At 43.5% G+C, this 15,016-nt stretch overlaps 2 protein-coding genes across 2 annotated transcripts; both read left to right on the top strand.

The window, feature by feature from the left end:
- Positions 1-4,027: 4,027 nt before the first annotated feature.
- On the top strand, positions 4,028-5,062 carry LOC311584280 (alpha-defensin 20-like). The gene is made up of 2 exons (XM_084758444.1): positions 4,028-4,282; positions 4,847-5,062. The coding sequence occupies exons 1-2, from the start codon at positions 4,111-4,113 to the stop codon at positions 4,852-4,854; spliced, it is 180 nt and encodes a 59-aa protein (XP_084614570.1). The 5' UTR covers positions 4,028-4,110; the 3' UTR covers positions 4,855-5,062.
- A 4,927-nt stretch (positions 5,063-9,989) lies between these two features.
- On the top strand, positions 9,990-12,460 carry LOC311585049 (neutrophil antibiotic peptide NP-2-like; the record flags this gene model as incomplete). The annotated part of the gene is made up of 3 exons (XM_084759818.1): positions 9,990-10,072; positions 11,506-11,690; positions 12,226-12,460. The coding sequence occupies 3 exons, from the start codon at positions 9,990-9,992 to the stop codon at positions 12,336-12,338; spliced, it is 381 nt and encodes a 126-aa protein (XP_084615944.1). The 3' UTR covers positions 12,339-12,460.
- Positions 12,461-15,016: the final 2,556 nt, after the last annotated feature.

Genomic DNA, 15,016 nt, shown 5'->3' with positions numbered 1-15,016 from the left:
TTAATAAATGGAACCTCATGAGTCTGAGAAGCTTCTGTAAGGCAGGTGACATTGTCAAGAGAACAAGCGACAGCCTACAGACTGGGAAAAGATCTTCACCAACCCTTCATCTGACAAAGGTCTAATATTGAAAATATATAAAGAACTCAAGAAATTAAACACCACCAAACCAAATAACCCAATAGAGAAATGGGGCTCAGAACTAAACAGAGAATTCTCAACAGAGGAATATCAAATGACGGAGAAACACTTAAAGAAATGCTCATCCTCGTTAGTCATCAGAGAAATGTAAATCAAAAGGACACTGAGATTCCATCTTACACTCATCAGAATGGCTAAGATCAAAAACTCAAATGACACCACATGTTGGCAAGGATGTGCGGAGAGAGGAACACTCCTTCATTGCTGGTGGGAATGCAAACTAGTACAGCCACTTTGGAAAGCTATCTGGCGCTTTCTCAGAAAGATGGGAATAGGGCTTCCTCAAGACCCAGCTATCCCACTCCTTGGAATATACCCAAAAATGCCCTACCACCCAACAGTGACATATGCTCAACCATGTTCATAGCAGCTTTATACATAATAGCCAGAACATGGAAACAGCCTAAGTGTCCCTCAGTAGAATGGACTAAGAAACTGTGGTACATTTACACTATGGAATACTACTCAGCTATTAAAAACAAAGAATTCCCAAAATTTGTGGACACATGGATTGATCTAGAAATTATCATAATGAGTGAGTTCACCCAGAAGCAAAAAGAGACAAATGGTATATACTCACTTATATCGAGACACTAGTCCAAGGGGGTATGTCCCCATGAAAAACTTTACCTACAGGAAAGTGGGTCAGAGGGGAGGACATCATAGTGAGACTTTAGGTGTGAGAAGCCTGGGAGAATGAGGAAATAGAAGGATCCAGAGGGTCCTGGAAAACTACAGGTGGATATGGGCCCTGGGGTCCTCCTCAAACTATGGCACCAGCCAAGGAAAATATAGGCAGTAAACTTTGAACCCCTACCCAGTCTAGCCGATAGACAGGACATTCTCCACCGTTAAGTGGAGAAGGAGATCTGACTTTCACACAAACTCTGGTGCCCCATATTGGACCATGTCCCTTGGGTGGGGAGGCCTGGTGGCACTCAGAGGAAGGATAATAGGTCACCAAGAAGAAACTCGATACCCTGTGAGCATATACAGGGGGAGGAGGTCCCCCTCAGTCACAGACATAGGGGAAGGGAGTAGGGGGGGAAGCAGGAGGGAGGGAGAAATGGGAGGATACAAGGGATGGGCTAATAATTGAGATGTAATATGAATAAATTAATAAAAATTCAAAAAAGAAAAAAAAACTCAGTTGTACCACAGATTTGGGCCCAGGGGTCCCACTCAAACTAAGGCACCAGCCAAGGATAATACAGGCAGTAAACTTTAAATCCCTACCTAGTCTAGCCGATGGACAGGACATTCTCCACCGTTAAGTGAAGGAGATCTGACTTTCACACAAACTCTGGTGCCCCATATTGGGCCATGTCCCTTGGATGGGGAGGCCTGGTGGCACTCAGAGGAAGGATAATAGGTCACCAAGAAGAGACTCAATACCCTATGAGCATATGCACGGGGAGGAGGTCCCCCTTAGTCACAGACATAGGGGAGGGGAGTAGGGGGGGAAGCGGGAGGGAGGGAGGAATGGGAGGATACAAGGGAGGGGCTAACAACTGAGATGTAATATGAATAAATTAATTTTAAAAAAAGAAAATATCTTTGCTTTAAGAGAAAAAAAATCCCAAGCACTGTCCAAGCGAAGGTGCAGCTTCCTCAATTGGGGCACTGCACAAGAAAGACAGCTCAGTTTCAAACACAGGATGTGGTAGGGATTTTGCTAATGCCACTAAATCACTAAAACACACAAATTTGAGTTTTTACAAATTTAAGTTGAAAGGGAAAAAGAACTCAGAAGCATTATTAAAGAATGTTTGGTACAGCAAACAGGAAACGACAAAGAAAGCTGATAATCTTTAAGGAGATTTGTAACAAATGACACAAAGAGAAAACTTACAGAATTTATGAGCAGCAGCTGAAGGTTAGTTAGAGATATTGTGGAGCAGAAGGCCTGGCTCGGTGGTTACACAGAACTTGGTGCTCTTGCAGAGGACCTAACTTGGTGACAGCATGCATAGCATTCTGTAATTTCAGTTCTGGGAGATTTGACTCCTATTCTGGTCTTGATAGGCAATGGGCTCACACATATATACATCAAGGCACTTATAAAATAAAAATAAGTAAATCTTTTTCTTAAACAGAGTAAAACAAATGTGCCAACCACTTCCTCAAGGGAGCATGTGACCAAATACAAGTGCATACACTACTTAGGCATGTGCACATCTGCCATCAATTCATGATGAAAATGTAAACTAGTATGATACAGAAATATCAATTTTTTACCTATCAGATTGGGACTAGAAAGTGTGGGGAAAGCATCATAGTATGTGTATCAACCTGCACAAAGACCATAAAACTCCTGCAGACTCTAACCCATAAGGTAAAGATCTTTCCCCCAAAAGACTCAACAATCCCAGAAGCATGGAGGTGACTGCATGTGACTTCACAGAGAGGGGACTCTGGCCTCTGTCTTCTCTGATGTCCACATGAGCAGGCATCTTTCCTCAAGTGAGATGGCTGATGCTGCCAGGGTTTGGGAAGAAACGAAGGAGAGAACATAAAACAATGAGGAAATGAAATTGATGGTACAAATCAAAACTTGATTGCCTTACTTTAAAAAGGCATTCTCGGGATACGCTGGGACTTCAATGACCAATTCTGCAGCGAAAACTGGCAAGAAGAACGGAAAGTGAAAACACAACACTATAAATGACTCAATTGAGTTTTTTGAGTATGCAAATTTTAGTAAATGCTACTGAGGCTAGCACTGTGAAGATCAGGGATTTGTCTGAAATATAAGGTGTGCTTTTTGACTCATAAATTTAGGTATACAAATGTATTTAAGAGGGTATGTCCCATTAGGCAATAGCATATATATATATATATGTAGTTGTGTGTGTATGTTTAAATAGTATGTAAAATAGTATTCTTACTACTTTGCTAGCTATTGTATACAGCTGTAAATAAAACATTTTAACAATTGAACAGTATTTATCAACATGTAAACATGAGCTAGCACTTACAACACTGGGACTCCATGCACTGGTTGAAAATACAATGTCCTCTACCTTTTGGTGTATACATAGTAAGGGAAAAGGGATGAAACATGGACAGAACAGTGTTCATATATAAACATGTGGCATTTCTTGGGATTGGGAAGCAGAATATAACCCTCTCTGCATTCTGGATGTTGTTTCTTGTAGGTAAACCCATATTTTCCAAAAGTTAAAAAAATGGCACAGTCTCTGACATAAGAAGTGCACATCACCTGGGAAGAGGCACTGGGAACACACACTTGAGATGTGTTCAGTCACTCTGGCACCCTCAGCACACTGGCTGTAGCTTCACTCAGACCAACTCTGTCCTCGTCTCCTCTTGAACTCAATTCACTGGACTCATGATAAGGCCAACTCACTTTCTCCATAAGTGCCCCAATGTAGGGGATTCACAGAGTCTTCCTCCATGAGGGTGACAATCCCCCCCCCCCCGAATCACACAAAGAACCGACTGTCCAATCCACAGGCATCTGGGTTGGGTCCAGGTTCCTCACTTTCTGAGCACAGCAGGCTCCAGCGTTAGAACACAAAACCCCCTTGTTCCATGAACTTAGTAACTTAGGACATGCCTGCCTCTTTTCTTTCCCAACCAGTGAAAGGTAAATATTCAAGCAGATGGGAAGCAGGAGAAGACAGCAGGGCCCCTTCATCATTATCCGCTGGAAGGGAGAGCTGTCGCTGAACACACAGACCAACGTCATGGTGGAAGCTGTGAGGACAGAGGAACATCAAAGGGATCTCGAGGGCATCTGTCTCTCCCCGTCCCCATCAAAGAGTGGCTTCTCTAACCGTGGGGCCTGTCTCTGCACCTTCTCATGACAGCCCTGTAAAAGCAGGCTGCCTGCTCACTGCCCACACATCGAGCTCCTGCTCACCACTCCTCCAGCTGACTCCAGCCATGAAGACGCTTGTCCTCCTCTCTGCCCTTGCCCTGCTGGCCTTCCAGGCCCAGGCTGATCCTCTCCTGGAAGCAAATGAGGAGACGAGCATTGAGGAGCAGCCAGGGGAAGAGGACCAGGATGTGTCCATCTCCTTTGGAGACCCGGAAGGGCTTGCTCTCCGAGATGCAGGTGAGTGGTGGTGCCCGGTGTGATGCTGGCTTGGAGACTCCTGAGAGAGGGCTGAAGGCATGCCACGGAAGCCTGTCCAGACCAATCTGGCTCCCTTGGTAATTCTATTTTACTTCATTTTATTCCTTATCCATAGCAGTAACAGTGAGAGTGAACTGTCTAGTTGAATTTCTTTCTCATAATATTTTTGCTGCAAAAATACACCTGGGAATTTCATCAGGATATAGAACAATATGCTGAGTTGTTTCCAATAGAACTCAATGACTAGTCTTAGGTTTAAGGAGAAAATTTTCTTTGCCTAAAGGATCTTCAAATCAGTGTAAGAGTGCACTCAAGTGTGTGTATGGTGAGAAAAGGAGCATAAACACTAAAGACACGTCAGAATGGGTCTCAAGGGCTTTACCAAACTCCTTAAGTATGTTATTTGTTGAGTTGGCCATGCTGATGGCTGTAATGTTGCCAACACAACACACTGATGCTGTATCACACGTCTTCGTGAGATTGTATACTGTCCCACGCTCCAACCTTGAAATTTAATGTCTGATTTTCTTTGTGTGTCTCCAGCCTCATGAAAAGTCTTTAAGTGCTATTGTAGACCAAAATCCTGCAAAGTACTGGAACGCATCACTGGGATCTGCACCACGGGGAACAGAAACTACATATTCTGCTGCCGCCGAGCATGGAGACTGACACAAGAAGATGATCGTATACTGTGTAGCCCACGAGCGCCCTCTTATTACCACTACCCTTGCATTTCTTCTTTATCTTCAATAAATTGCTTGCAAGAGGATCCCTGTGTGTTTGTACTCTTTTGATGTTAGATTTCTAGGTCACAAGTATTAGAACCTTCAAGGAAAAATTTGCAAGGGAATAAATAGTTTAATTTTTACTTACAAAATACTGGCTCCAAATACTATCAGTTTTAAGGATGATCCCAGGGTTCAGGCACAAAGTGTAAGGAAAGTTCAGAGTGCTGGTGAGCCTCTTGAATTTTGACTCTGCCTTCATGTACATTCAACTCTCTCTCAAAGACATAGCCTATGTACTAAGAAAAAAATACTACTTTGGCCTCCAGGTTTATAGAAGTCTAATATTTTGATTTTTCAGAGAGCTGCTATATCCTTAAAAAGGTTTGAAGTTTCAATGAACAGGTCAGGATCATGCCTCTGCCTTCTAAGCCCTGGGTTGTTTTTTGATCCATAGAGACAACTTTTACCAATATTAGAAAAAAAGATAGTGCAGAGACAGAATGAGTAGGAGGAAAAGCAGGGCATCCTATACCATGGTGTGCACACTATCTGTAGCACTGGCACTCGTAGATGACAACATGTATTTTCTATACAGTAGTACAGATAGTGTGGGTTCACAGCAGATGTTCTTGTGGGCACTCAATAAGGATGGACCCAGGCTGGAAGCATCTCACTTGGTAGTTGCTGTAAGAACCTGTGTTGAGCTATGACAAATACCAACTTCACTGGCTGAACTGGTAGAGAAAGTTCAGCTCTAGCCAGTCCAACTCCTATAGCATCAAATATGACAGGATATTGGTTAGTACATTGAAGACATAATGTGTAGTTACCATACTGCAGTTTTTTTTCCTGAACTCTACATCCAGAAACAGAATATAAAGGATTAAGAAAACATTTTTTTTTCTGTGCTTTTGCAACTTTCTCTTGCCACTCAAAGCCCTAAAGATCGTTTCAGAAACTTTCAGGTTAGAGAGGAAAAGCCTCTCTGGACTAATGGGCTTGGACTTTCACCTTCCCAACCTCTTAATACCTTAATCCCTTCGGTGACCAAAGTCCCACAAGACATTTCTGTCTTACATAAGCCACCTGTGACCTGGGCAAATAAATGTAACAATTAAATCAAATGTAGGGTCAGCCTTTTGGAATACAATGATCTAAGGACCTAGGTTCTCTGTTTCCAGGGACGGTTAGTGTAACTCCAGTAAGTGTTAACCAGCAAGCACATGGCACAATCATGTTGATCAACCTCCCTGCTAACGCTCTCCAGGATTTCTCCATTAGCTCACAGAGCTAAAAGGTGTCTGTTGTCTTTGTCTCCAGAGACTTTATTCCGACACCTCTCCCTCTTGCAAATTCTTGACCCTGGATGCAATAATCTCATGTACTCTTCCTTCCTACTTTCGAAGTTTGCAGTGAATTTTTCTTGTAAAATGCCAAGAGCTCATTGTTTTAAAACTGATTGATGTGTTGCAATGGTGAACATTTAAGGTCACACATGTGCACATTGAAATGATTAATTTGGGGAATTGACTCATCTGTCACACCAGATATTTATAATTTCTTTCTGGTCAAACACTAAAATTCTACTGCCCTAGCTGTTTTGAAATACATAATCCGTTATTATTTACAGTCATGTCATTGTGTAAGAGTTCACCAGAACCCACTGCTCCTACGTAAGTGTCATTCTGTACCCATTGACCAATCTCTCCTCAGCATCCCTTGACCTTGCCAGTCTCCAGGAGCAAGTATTCTATCCTCAGCTTCCATTATATTTCTTTTTATCCTGGATGTGTGAGAACACATTGCCCTTCTCTTTGTGTATCTGGGTATTACACAGAAAGTGTCCTCCAGGATACTCTCAGTTATTACAAATTCCATCTTTTCATGGTTGAATAGTGTTCCACTATGTACACATGCAAACACACACACACACACACACACACACACACACACACACACAGTGTCTGTGTATGCCACATTCTCTTCATCCACTCATCCACTGAGGGACATGGAAGTTGAGGCCATCTCTTGGCAATAATGTACAGTGAACAGAGCTACAGTACACCTAGATACCTCTCCAGCATAAAGAGTTCATTTCCATTTGAAAGTTTTGCTTTCTGAATTCTTTCTACAACCAGAAACAGAATATAAGGGATTAAGAAAACATATTTTTTTCCTGTGCTTTTGCATCTTTCCTTCGCCACTCGAAAGTCCACAGATCACTTCAGAAAGCTGCAGGTTAGAGGAAAAGGTTCTCCAGTCTGATGTGGCCCAGATGGTCACCTTCCCAACCTCTTAATACTTTGACCAAGTAGGTGACAGTGACCCTGTCCTCACTGTCTTCAGCCCTCTAGCCAATGACCACATGGCCATCCACTTGCCATCCACCCTCATTTGGGTATCAATCTAAAACTCCTGGCTTGCAACCTCTATGCCACTGCCTTCCAGCTCTCTGGTGTGGGTGACTTTGGGTCTTTGATCATGACCCTAAGTAACATTGTGCTGCTTAGTCATCTGGGAACTCTGAAGCCCAGACTCTACCAAGAACACTTATAACTAGCTCTTTTCTGTCAGATGTTCTGCATTAGGATTGATCACGTTTCCCATGTGTATTAATTGGAGGCCTTGGATTCAAGGTCCAGGAACCACCTTGGGCTTAGCATTTGCACTCAAATCCTTACGAACTCTAAGAAGGAATCATGACAAGAAAGATTGGTTGGTTCAAGGAATAAAAGTGGTCCTCTGGCCTTCCTTTCTTTCCTTTTCTGATGGCTCTCATGATGGCAGAGGGAACAAAGGACAGATCTATGGAGTCTTTGTGGTTCAAAATCCTAGAGAGAACAAAACAAAATAAAACAAAACACTTGCTAGTTTTTCTCATGTTTTAGCAATTATCAAGGCTATACATGCCCTCCTCCCCACCACTAAATCTCCCCCCAGGGACAGAGACCTGAACCATAGTTGGGTTGCACACTATCCCTGGATCCCAATTGCAGAAATTTAGATAAAAAATGAATAAAAAGTTGTTCACTGAAACATCCTAAAGAGCACAGGACTTTACGCCACTTACCTATGACGTGTTCTGTGTTATTCTTGAGAAATTAAGTGAAAAGATGAACTCCCACTTTTGGGATACATTGACAAAGCAAAAGCTGGCAGACAAAATAATCCACACATCACAGGTTCTCCTACTGTGTCCATGAGCATGTTCTGTGCTCCTACTGCTACGTAAGAAATCATCACACACACATATGTGTTCTAACTCGTATTTACCACTTGGACATTGGTCAGCACTGTGGGCAGAATGATGAGTGGTTCTCTAGCATTTGGACAGTTTACTGGGCAAGTCGGGGCTGGTGTCAGGAGGGAGCTCAGCAGGGCTGAGGGTTGAGACCAGATATGTGGAGTACAGCCATCCATTCTGGTTCAAGAGGGGGATCATCAAACAGCTGTCCTCATCTGAAGCTGAGTGGGTTTTGATGGTGGATATTTATAAACGTTATAAATCAATACTTTTTCCCCCTAAGAAACCTGGCTATAAATATTTCTGGTTTACCACTATAAGAGGCCTCAGTTCTTCCCCCGTGGTCTCCCCAGTAAGACTTGGGGTTACTCAAAATATGGCAGATGGGTTCCAATGTGGGTCTCTGCCTTAGTCCATTTTGACTGGTATAATGCAATGCCATATATCAGGTCATATAATAATTGTGTTATATACAGCAGTTCTGGAGGTAATGAAGTCTAAGATGAAAGTGTCAAAAGATTTACTTTGTGGTAATGGCCCATTTCCTGGCTTATAAAGGATACTTTCAGGGGGTGTTTCTACCTGGTAAAAGGGTCCCCTGCCAGAAGACCCCACTTGTGAATGTTATGACTTTTGGGAGTAAGATTTCCACACAATTAATTTTAGCAAGACCTGATTCAGACCACAGCATCATCCAGTAAGGAGAAAGTGAAAATATTAATATTTCAAGTCTTGGAGACAAAACACAACATGGTGACATGTGAGATTCTGCTAAAGGTTAAGAAATTACCAAGTATAAGCTCAGGATGAGTGGGCACAAGCCTGCATTCTGATAGCAAGTGCCAAAGGATTTGAGGTCACCTTAAACCATTCTTTTCCCTTTTAGGGGGCTGTATGGTGGAAAGCAGATGTGTCTCCAGCAGGCAATGTTCGTTCTGGTCATGCTGGGGCTCACAAAGTCCTTGTATATGACTAATATTGGTTTAGGCATGACACCTCTGAGCACACATCACTTGGTAAGAACAGCTAGTGCCAATCTCTTTGCCATCTGTCCAGCCTGTGGGACATACAGAAGACATTGTGTCTCAAGAAACAATGTCATAAATGTTTTGCCCACTTGGCTTTAGATAACTCTTTAGCCTTATTTAGTGACCAAGAAAGGTTGCAGCTGGTCCTTCCAGATAATGATTTGATATGTACACTTCAGTCACATGGGAGAGTCCATTTGAACCTGTACAGCTGCACAGCAGAACTAATGTATAATCTTGACGTAGTGCAGTATTCCTACTCTGCCGAAAGGCTTAACTAGTCCTAATGGTTGTATCCTTGGTCCTGGGGAGACTCTCTGAGAAGTAGTTTTCAAATCCTTCTCTACATGCTCATTGAATATTTATTCTAGTCACTTTCTCAAAACATAAGCCATGATTTGTAAGCCACAGGTTTCCTGTGCACACGTTCATACTTTCTGACATTAGTGGTTCAGCCCCAGAGTCTGGGCTTTGCAGCACAGGCTCCAAGGTGTGAGCAGTACTGGGCAAATAAGTGTTGTCTAGTCCTGGATGAGACAGATAAGAAGACCTTCTGGGAAGCCCTACTTTGCCCCCAGCTTTTCCAAATTGCCCAACTGTCCTTGCACCACAGGTGTTTGAGGTATCCAATAGAAATTAACCACAAAAAAAAGTTAGGACATTAAATAGGGGAAGTCTGTTCCACAATGTTTCAGCTGCTGCTGTATCCTGAGATCTGGACAGAGGCGTGTTCTCTCCTGCTCTGCGTTCCGTGCAGCACCAAGGATCTGTAAGTAACGGAAGTCCCTTAACTTTCAAAGTATGGATGTGTCATTGAGGCCCAGCTGCAACTGACTGCCTAAAGGCGAGGCTTCTCTGGAGGAGCCCACATAATCAGACACAGTTTTTCGGGCTCTTCTGTGTGAGCCTCTGGTAGCTGCTAAGGACAGTAGTGAGTGGTAAAGGGGACACTCACATCCCCCACCCCTTTCAAAACACAGATATCTTACTTGTCATTCCAGTAGGGACAGTAATATAATCTGTGAAATGTCTTTACATTTTAAGGAATATCTCTTGGTACAGTTTGGTTTTGGCTATTGAGTTACACACGTTGCCTATATATTTTGGAGATCAGGTGCTTATTAGATGTATGCTTTGCCCACCTTTCCCACCATGTGCTAGTTTGGCATTTCACTCTGATGCTTATTTTCTCTCCTATGTAGAAGTTGTAAAGTCCAGTGCAATCCCACTTGCCCATCTTTATTCCCAGAACCTTTGGTGCCATGGAAGAACTCACTGTCCAGACCCAGCTCTGAATTTTTCTTCTAGTAGTTTTATGCTTTAAAGTCTTATATCCGGGTCTTTTTTTCATTTTATTCGAGATAAAGATCTGATTGTGCATCAAATCATTGGCTTTTATGCTTTAGTGATTACTGACTTTATTGTCAATCATATTTGTATGAGTGAAAAGAATAAACATTCCTCTTTTTTTAGACCAATGCTCATTTCTTCCATAGTTTAATAAGATCAAGGTGGTTATCAAATGTGATGTAATAGAAACAACCCTAACAAGCATGGACTCTCTACATCATCAGGATCCAGGTCTGACCCAGAGTCAGCAACTTCAGATAGCATCAGAATCCATCTTTAGAGATTTAGAGGCATTGATTCCTTGCACTTAATGCATGAAAGTGCTTCTCCTCCTCCTCCTCCTCCTCCTCCTCCTCCTCCTCCTCTTCCTCCTCCTCCTCTTCCCATTAAAAAGTAAACACTCAGCTGGGGGTGGGGGTGGTGCACGCCTGTAATCCCAGCACTTGGAGAGGTAGAGGCAGGCAGATCTCTGTGAGTTCGAGGCCAGCCTGGTCTACAAAGTCAGTCCAGGACAGCCAGGGCTACACAGAGAGGTGCTGTCTCGAGAAAACAACAAAACAAAACAAAACTAAACTAAACTAAAAAGTGAACATTCATTCAAGCGGTAAGTATAAAATCCAAGTGGTGACAGGAAAGAATAGCAGAGTCCCTCTCATCCTGTCACCAGCCACACAGGCCAAGGCAAGTCCCGAGGGAAGCTGTGAGGATGAGAACATCACGAGGACCTTGAGGACAAATCTCCCTCTGTATCCATGCAGCCCTTCCCTAACTGCTGCTGAGCCTGGCTTGGGTCTTTCTCTTTACAACCGCCCCCCCCAGACACTTTGCTCCTAATTTTTTTTCATCCCCTAGGAAACCCACAGCCATGAGGACACTCGCTCTCCTCACCGCCCTTCTCCTGCTGGTCCTCCAGACCCAGGCAGAACCTCTCCTAGCGAGAGGTGAGGAGGCTCCAGACCAAGTGCATGTGGGAGACGAGGACCAGGATGTGGCCATATCCTTTGGAGGGGATAAAACCACTGCTCTGCAAGATGCAGGTGAGGGAGGACAGCATGCTGGAGATGTGGAGTAGAGAGGAGGGGTGGGGACAAGCTCTGACACTGGCCACCTAGGTGACTATTACACCTTTACTATTATTTTTTTTTTTCATTTAAGAGCAAGAGCCAAATAGTCAATCTCTTCCTGCAAAGATTTTTGGTACAAGATACATTCATGAATATCACTGGGTTTAATACATACAAGAGACTTAGTGACTATTTCTTTTCTAGATTTAAATGGCTAGACTTGGTTATAGGGAGGATATTTCTATTGTGTTTATTATAGTTTAGAAGCTGGCGATGTGTTTAAAATGTGTGATTGCCTGAGCGCACAAAAAAAAAAATTGAAGACAAACAAAATGAAGACAAATGGGGATGCCATTATTTATTATTCATATTGATTGTGATTGCTCATGCTGCTGTCAGCAGCGATGAATGTGGGGAATCCGCTTCACCCAGCACAGATCTTGGTAAGGATCTCTTCTATCCTGCTGACCCAGGCGCTGAGTGTCTCACGTGATCTTTGTCTCCCCAGATGTGAAGTCAGGCTTGACCTGCTACTGCAGAACAGGGAGCTGTGGGTTTCTAGAACGCCTCTACGGGGCCTGCAGTTACCGTGGCTACATCTTCCGGCTCTGTTGCCGCTGAGCACTGAGAACAAGAATAAATAGGTTCGTCCTGTGACTTGAGATCCTGAAGGATACTGCTCTTTGTCCCATGCTGTGTCCTTGAGTCTTCCTCCTTTATATATAAATAAATCCTGGCAGCAAGTTCCCTGTGTGTGTGTGTGTGTGTCTGTGTGTGTGTGCTTGGTTGCAGTCTCCAAGCAAGACTCTGAGAACCAAGTACCAGAATGCTATGAAGAAATCCCTGGTTCTAGTTTGTAGGGCTATTAAGGCTATCACACATTAAGGCTTCTGATGAATATGTAAGAAAGGTCAATGCTGCTGTAACCATTCTAATCTCCCATCTCATAGCTCTGCCTCATTTAGATTAGACCCACTCTCAAAGCCATTTTCAACGTGGGAGGTAGAAAACACGATGGTTATCTTCATGTTGCCATTGTCACAATGCCCTAACTCTGCAAAGTAACCTACGTCCTTATTCTAAATGTTAAGGCTTGGACGAAAAGGCCAAGATCATGTATTTGCCCATGAAGCCTTAGGTGTGTGCCTGCTTCACAGACACAAGTTTATACTAAACAGGAAGCAAAGCAGGAAGTCTCACCCAGATATACTCATTGCCTGAAAGTATCCGTACACATCTGGCGAAGCTGGATTTGATATATGTGGCCTGGCTTACACACACACACACGCACACACACACGCACACGCACACGCACACACACACACTCCAAAATCCATACGCTGCTCAGATCTTCTCAGTTTGTGCTTAGCTGTTGGAAAATGTGATGATTAAAGTCACTTACATAGTAAGATTGTGTCTCGACACACAGAGAGAGGTACAGCAGGAGGGATCTGGTGCTAGTGTACAGGATCCTTGGTCATACACCCACTCGTGTCGTCTGTACCTGGATCCTGAACCAAGCATGGTGGGATGCAGAGGGAGCTGGAGGCCTTGAGTCTCTAATTCTCAACAACCATCCACGGACTTAACAGGCACATTGACATGGATGTGTGATCCAGAATTTATCCCCCTTGCAAGCCACTTCAAGGTGCTAGTTTAACAACAGTAAAATAAGAAGAGGTCCCCAAGCCTTACAAAGTCAGAAGAGGTAACAAGGGGTTGTGGTTGCTTTCGTGAACTCACATCCTCACTGGTGCTCGGAAGTTCTGTGAATCCAGAGATTCTAATATCTTTTATGGACTCTCTTTTGCTTTTTTTTTTTTTTTGGAATGCTTCCCTTGGAACTAATGTGGTAATGCTTAAGAGTTCAGCAGACTGCAGCTTGATGCCCAGTCCTACTGCCCTGAGAGTCCTCCAAAGACTCTCTGGGAAAAGAAGAACCTTTAGGACAGCTGTACTGCCTGTTGGCCAGTGTGGGGCCATCTGTCCACTTCTCTATGGAATCTGCTCCCCATTTCCTGAATTGTTTGGACACTTGGTCAGCGTTTCGTGCAGAAAGACATTTCAGTATGGAGTTGCAACAGAGCAGCTGAGAAGAATAGACAAACAGATGGGGTGGGGATGGGGTGCGGGGAGGGGGGCGTCTCAACAGATTGTATTCAGTATACACTCCTAGATGTCTGGTTATTGAACTGGCTTAGCTGTGGGAGGAAGGATGGGGTGAAGAGATAAAGACAGATCAGACATAAGGCCCTCATGGCTGAGTGTCATAAAGGCAGACCACAGAAAAAAAACGTGCTTTTGAATTAGGGTTAGACTTCAGTGTTTGCACATGTGTAAGAGGAAGGCATAGAAGTGTAGACAAGAACCACACAAAGCTCCCTTATCCTCCTTGAACCCTTTGATCTTCCTCTGATCTGGGATTTCTGCTTATACCATGTGTTGAATCTATTTGATGATAAGCTTTCTTTGATCCCTGGCTGCTTAAACATTTATCAACAGCCACATGCATTGCTCTCTGTTGTAATATATCACTTTTAGAATGTACCAGGAACATTCACCAATCCTCAAAATATATCAAACACTTTCAAAAATACATATCCCTGCAATTTAAAGGAACACCTCCAGGAATGGCCAGAGTTTGGAATGTCAGCAAAGGGCTTTGAGAAATAGTTTCTTTTTTAAAAAATCTATTTTGTTAACTTATTCAGATTGTACCTCAATTGTTATCCCCTCACTTTTATCTTCCTGTTCTTCCCTCCCTCCCTCTTTTACCTTTTTCCTCTCCCCTAGGTCTGTGACAGACAGAAGGGGACCTTTTCTCCCACCATATGGGCATAGGCTATCAAGTCTCATCTTGGTAGCCTGCTTATCCTTTTTCTGAGTGCCACCAGGCCTCCCCACCAAGGGGAAGTGGTCAAATATGGGGCACCAGAGTTCATGTCAGAGTTAGTCCCTGCTCTCCAGCAACTGTGGAGAATGTCCCGTCCATCGGCTAGATCTGAATAGAGCTTCATTGTTTACTGCATGGATGATTTCTATATCCAGTGCACAATAAGCTTCTGCCCTGACTCCCCGTGACACTGAGGAAGTCTTACTCAAGCACAACTGAAGCCAGGCCTGGAGGCCCAGGATGAATCAGGCTGGAAGACAGCAGTACCCATGCCAGCTGGGCTGTGTAGTAAGACCCCCCCCCCCATCTCACAATGAACAGACATGCCCACCACAGTCACTGTGATCACTCTACTGACTTTCTGGAAAGTGTCCTTCAGAGGTTAAAACACTAATTTTTACAATGG

Source organism: Acomys minous (assembly GCF_964271855.1).
Source record: "Acomys minous genome assembly, chromosome: 15".
NCBI classification, from domain to species: Eukaryota; Metazoa; Chordata; class Mammalia; order Rodentia; family Muridae; genus Acomys; species Acomys minous.
Note: the sequence above shows the minus strand (reverse complement) of the source record. Positions and strands in the feature narration are given on the sequence as shown.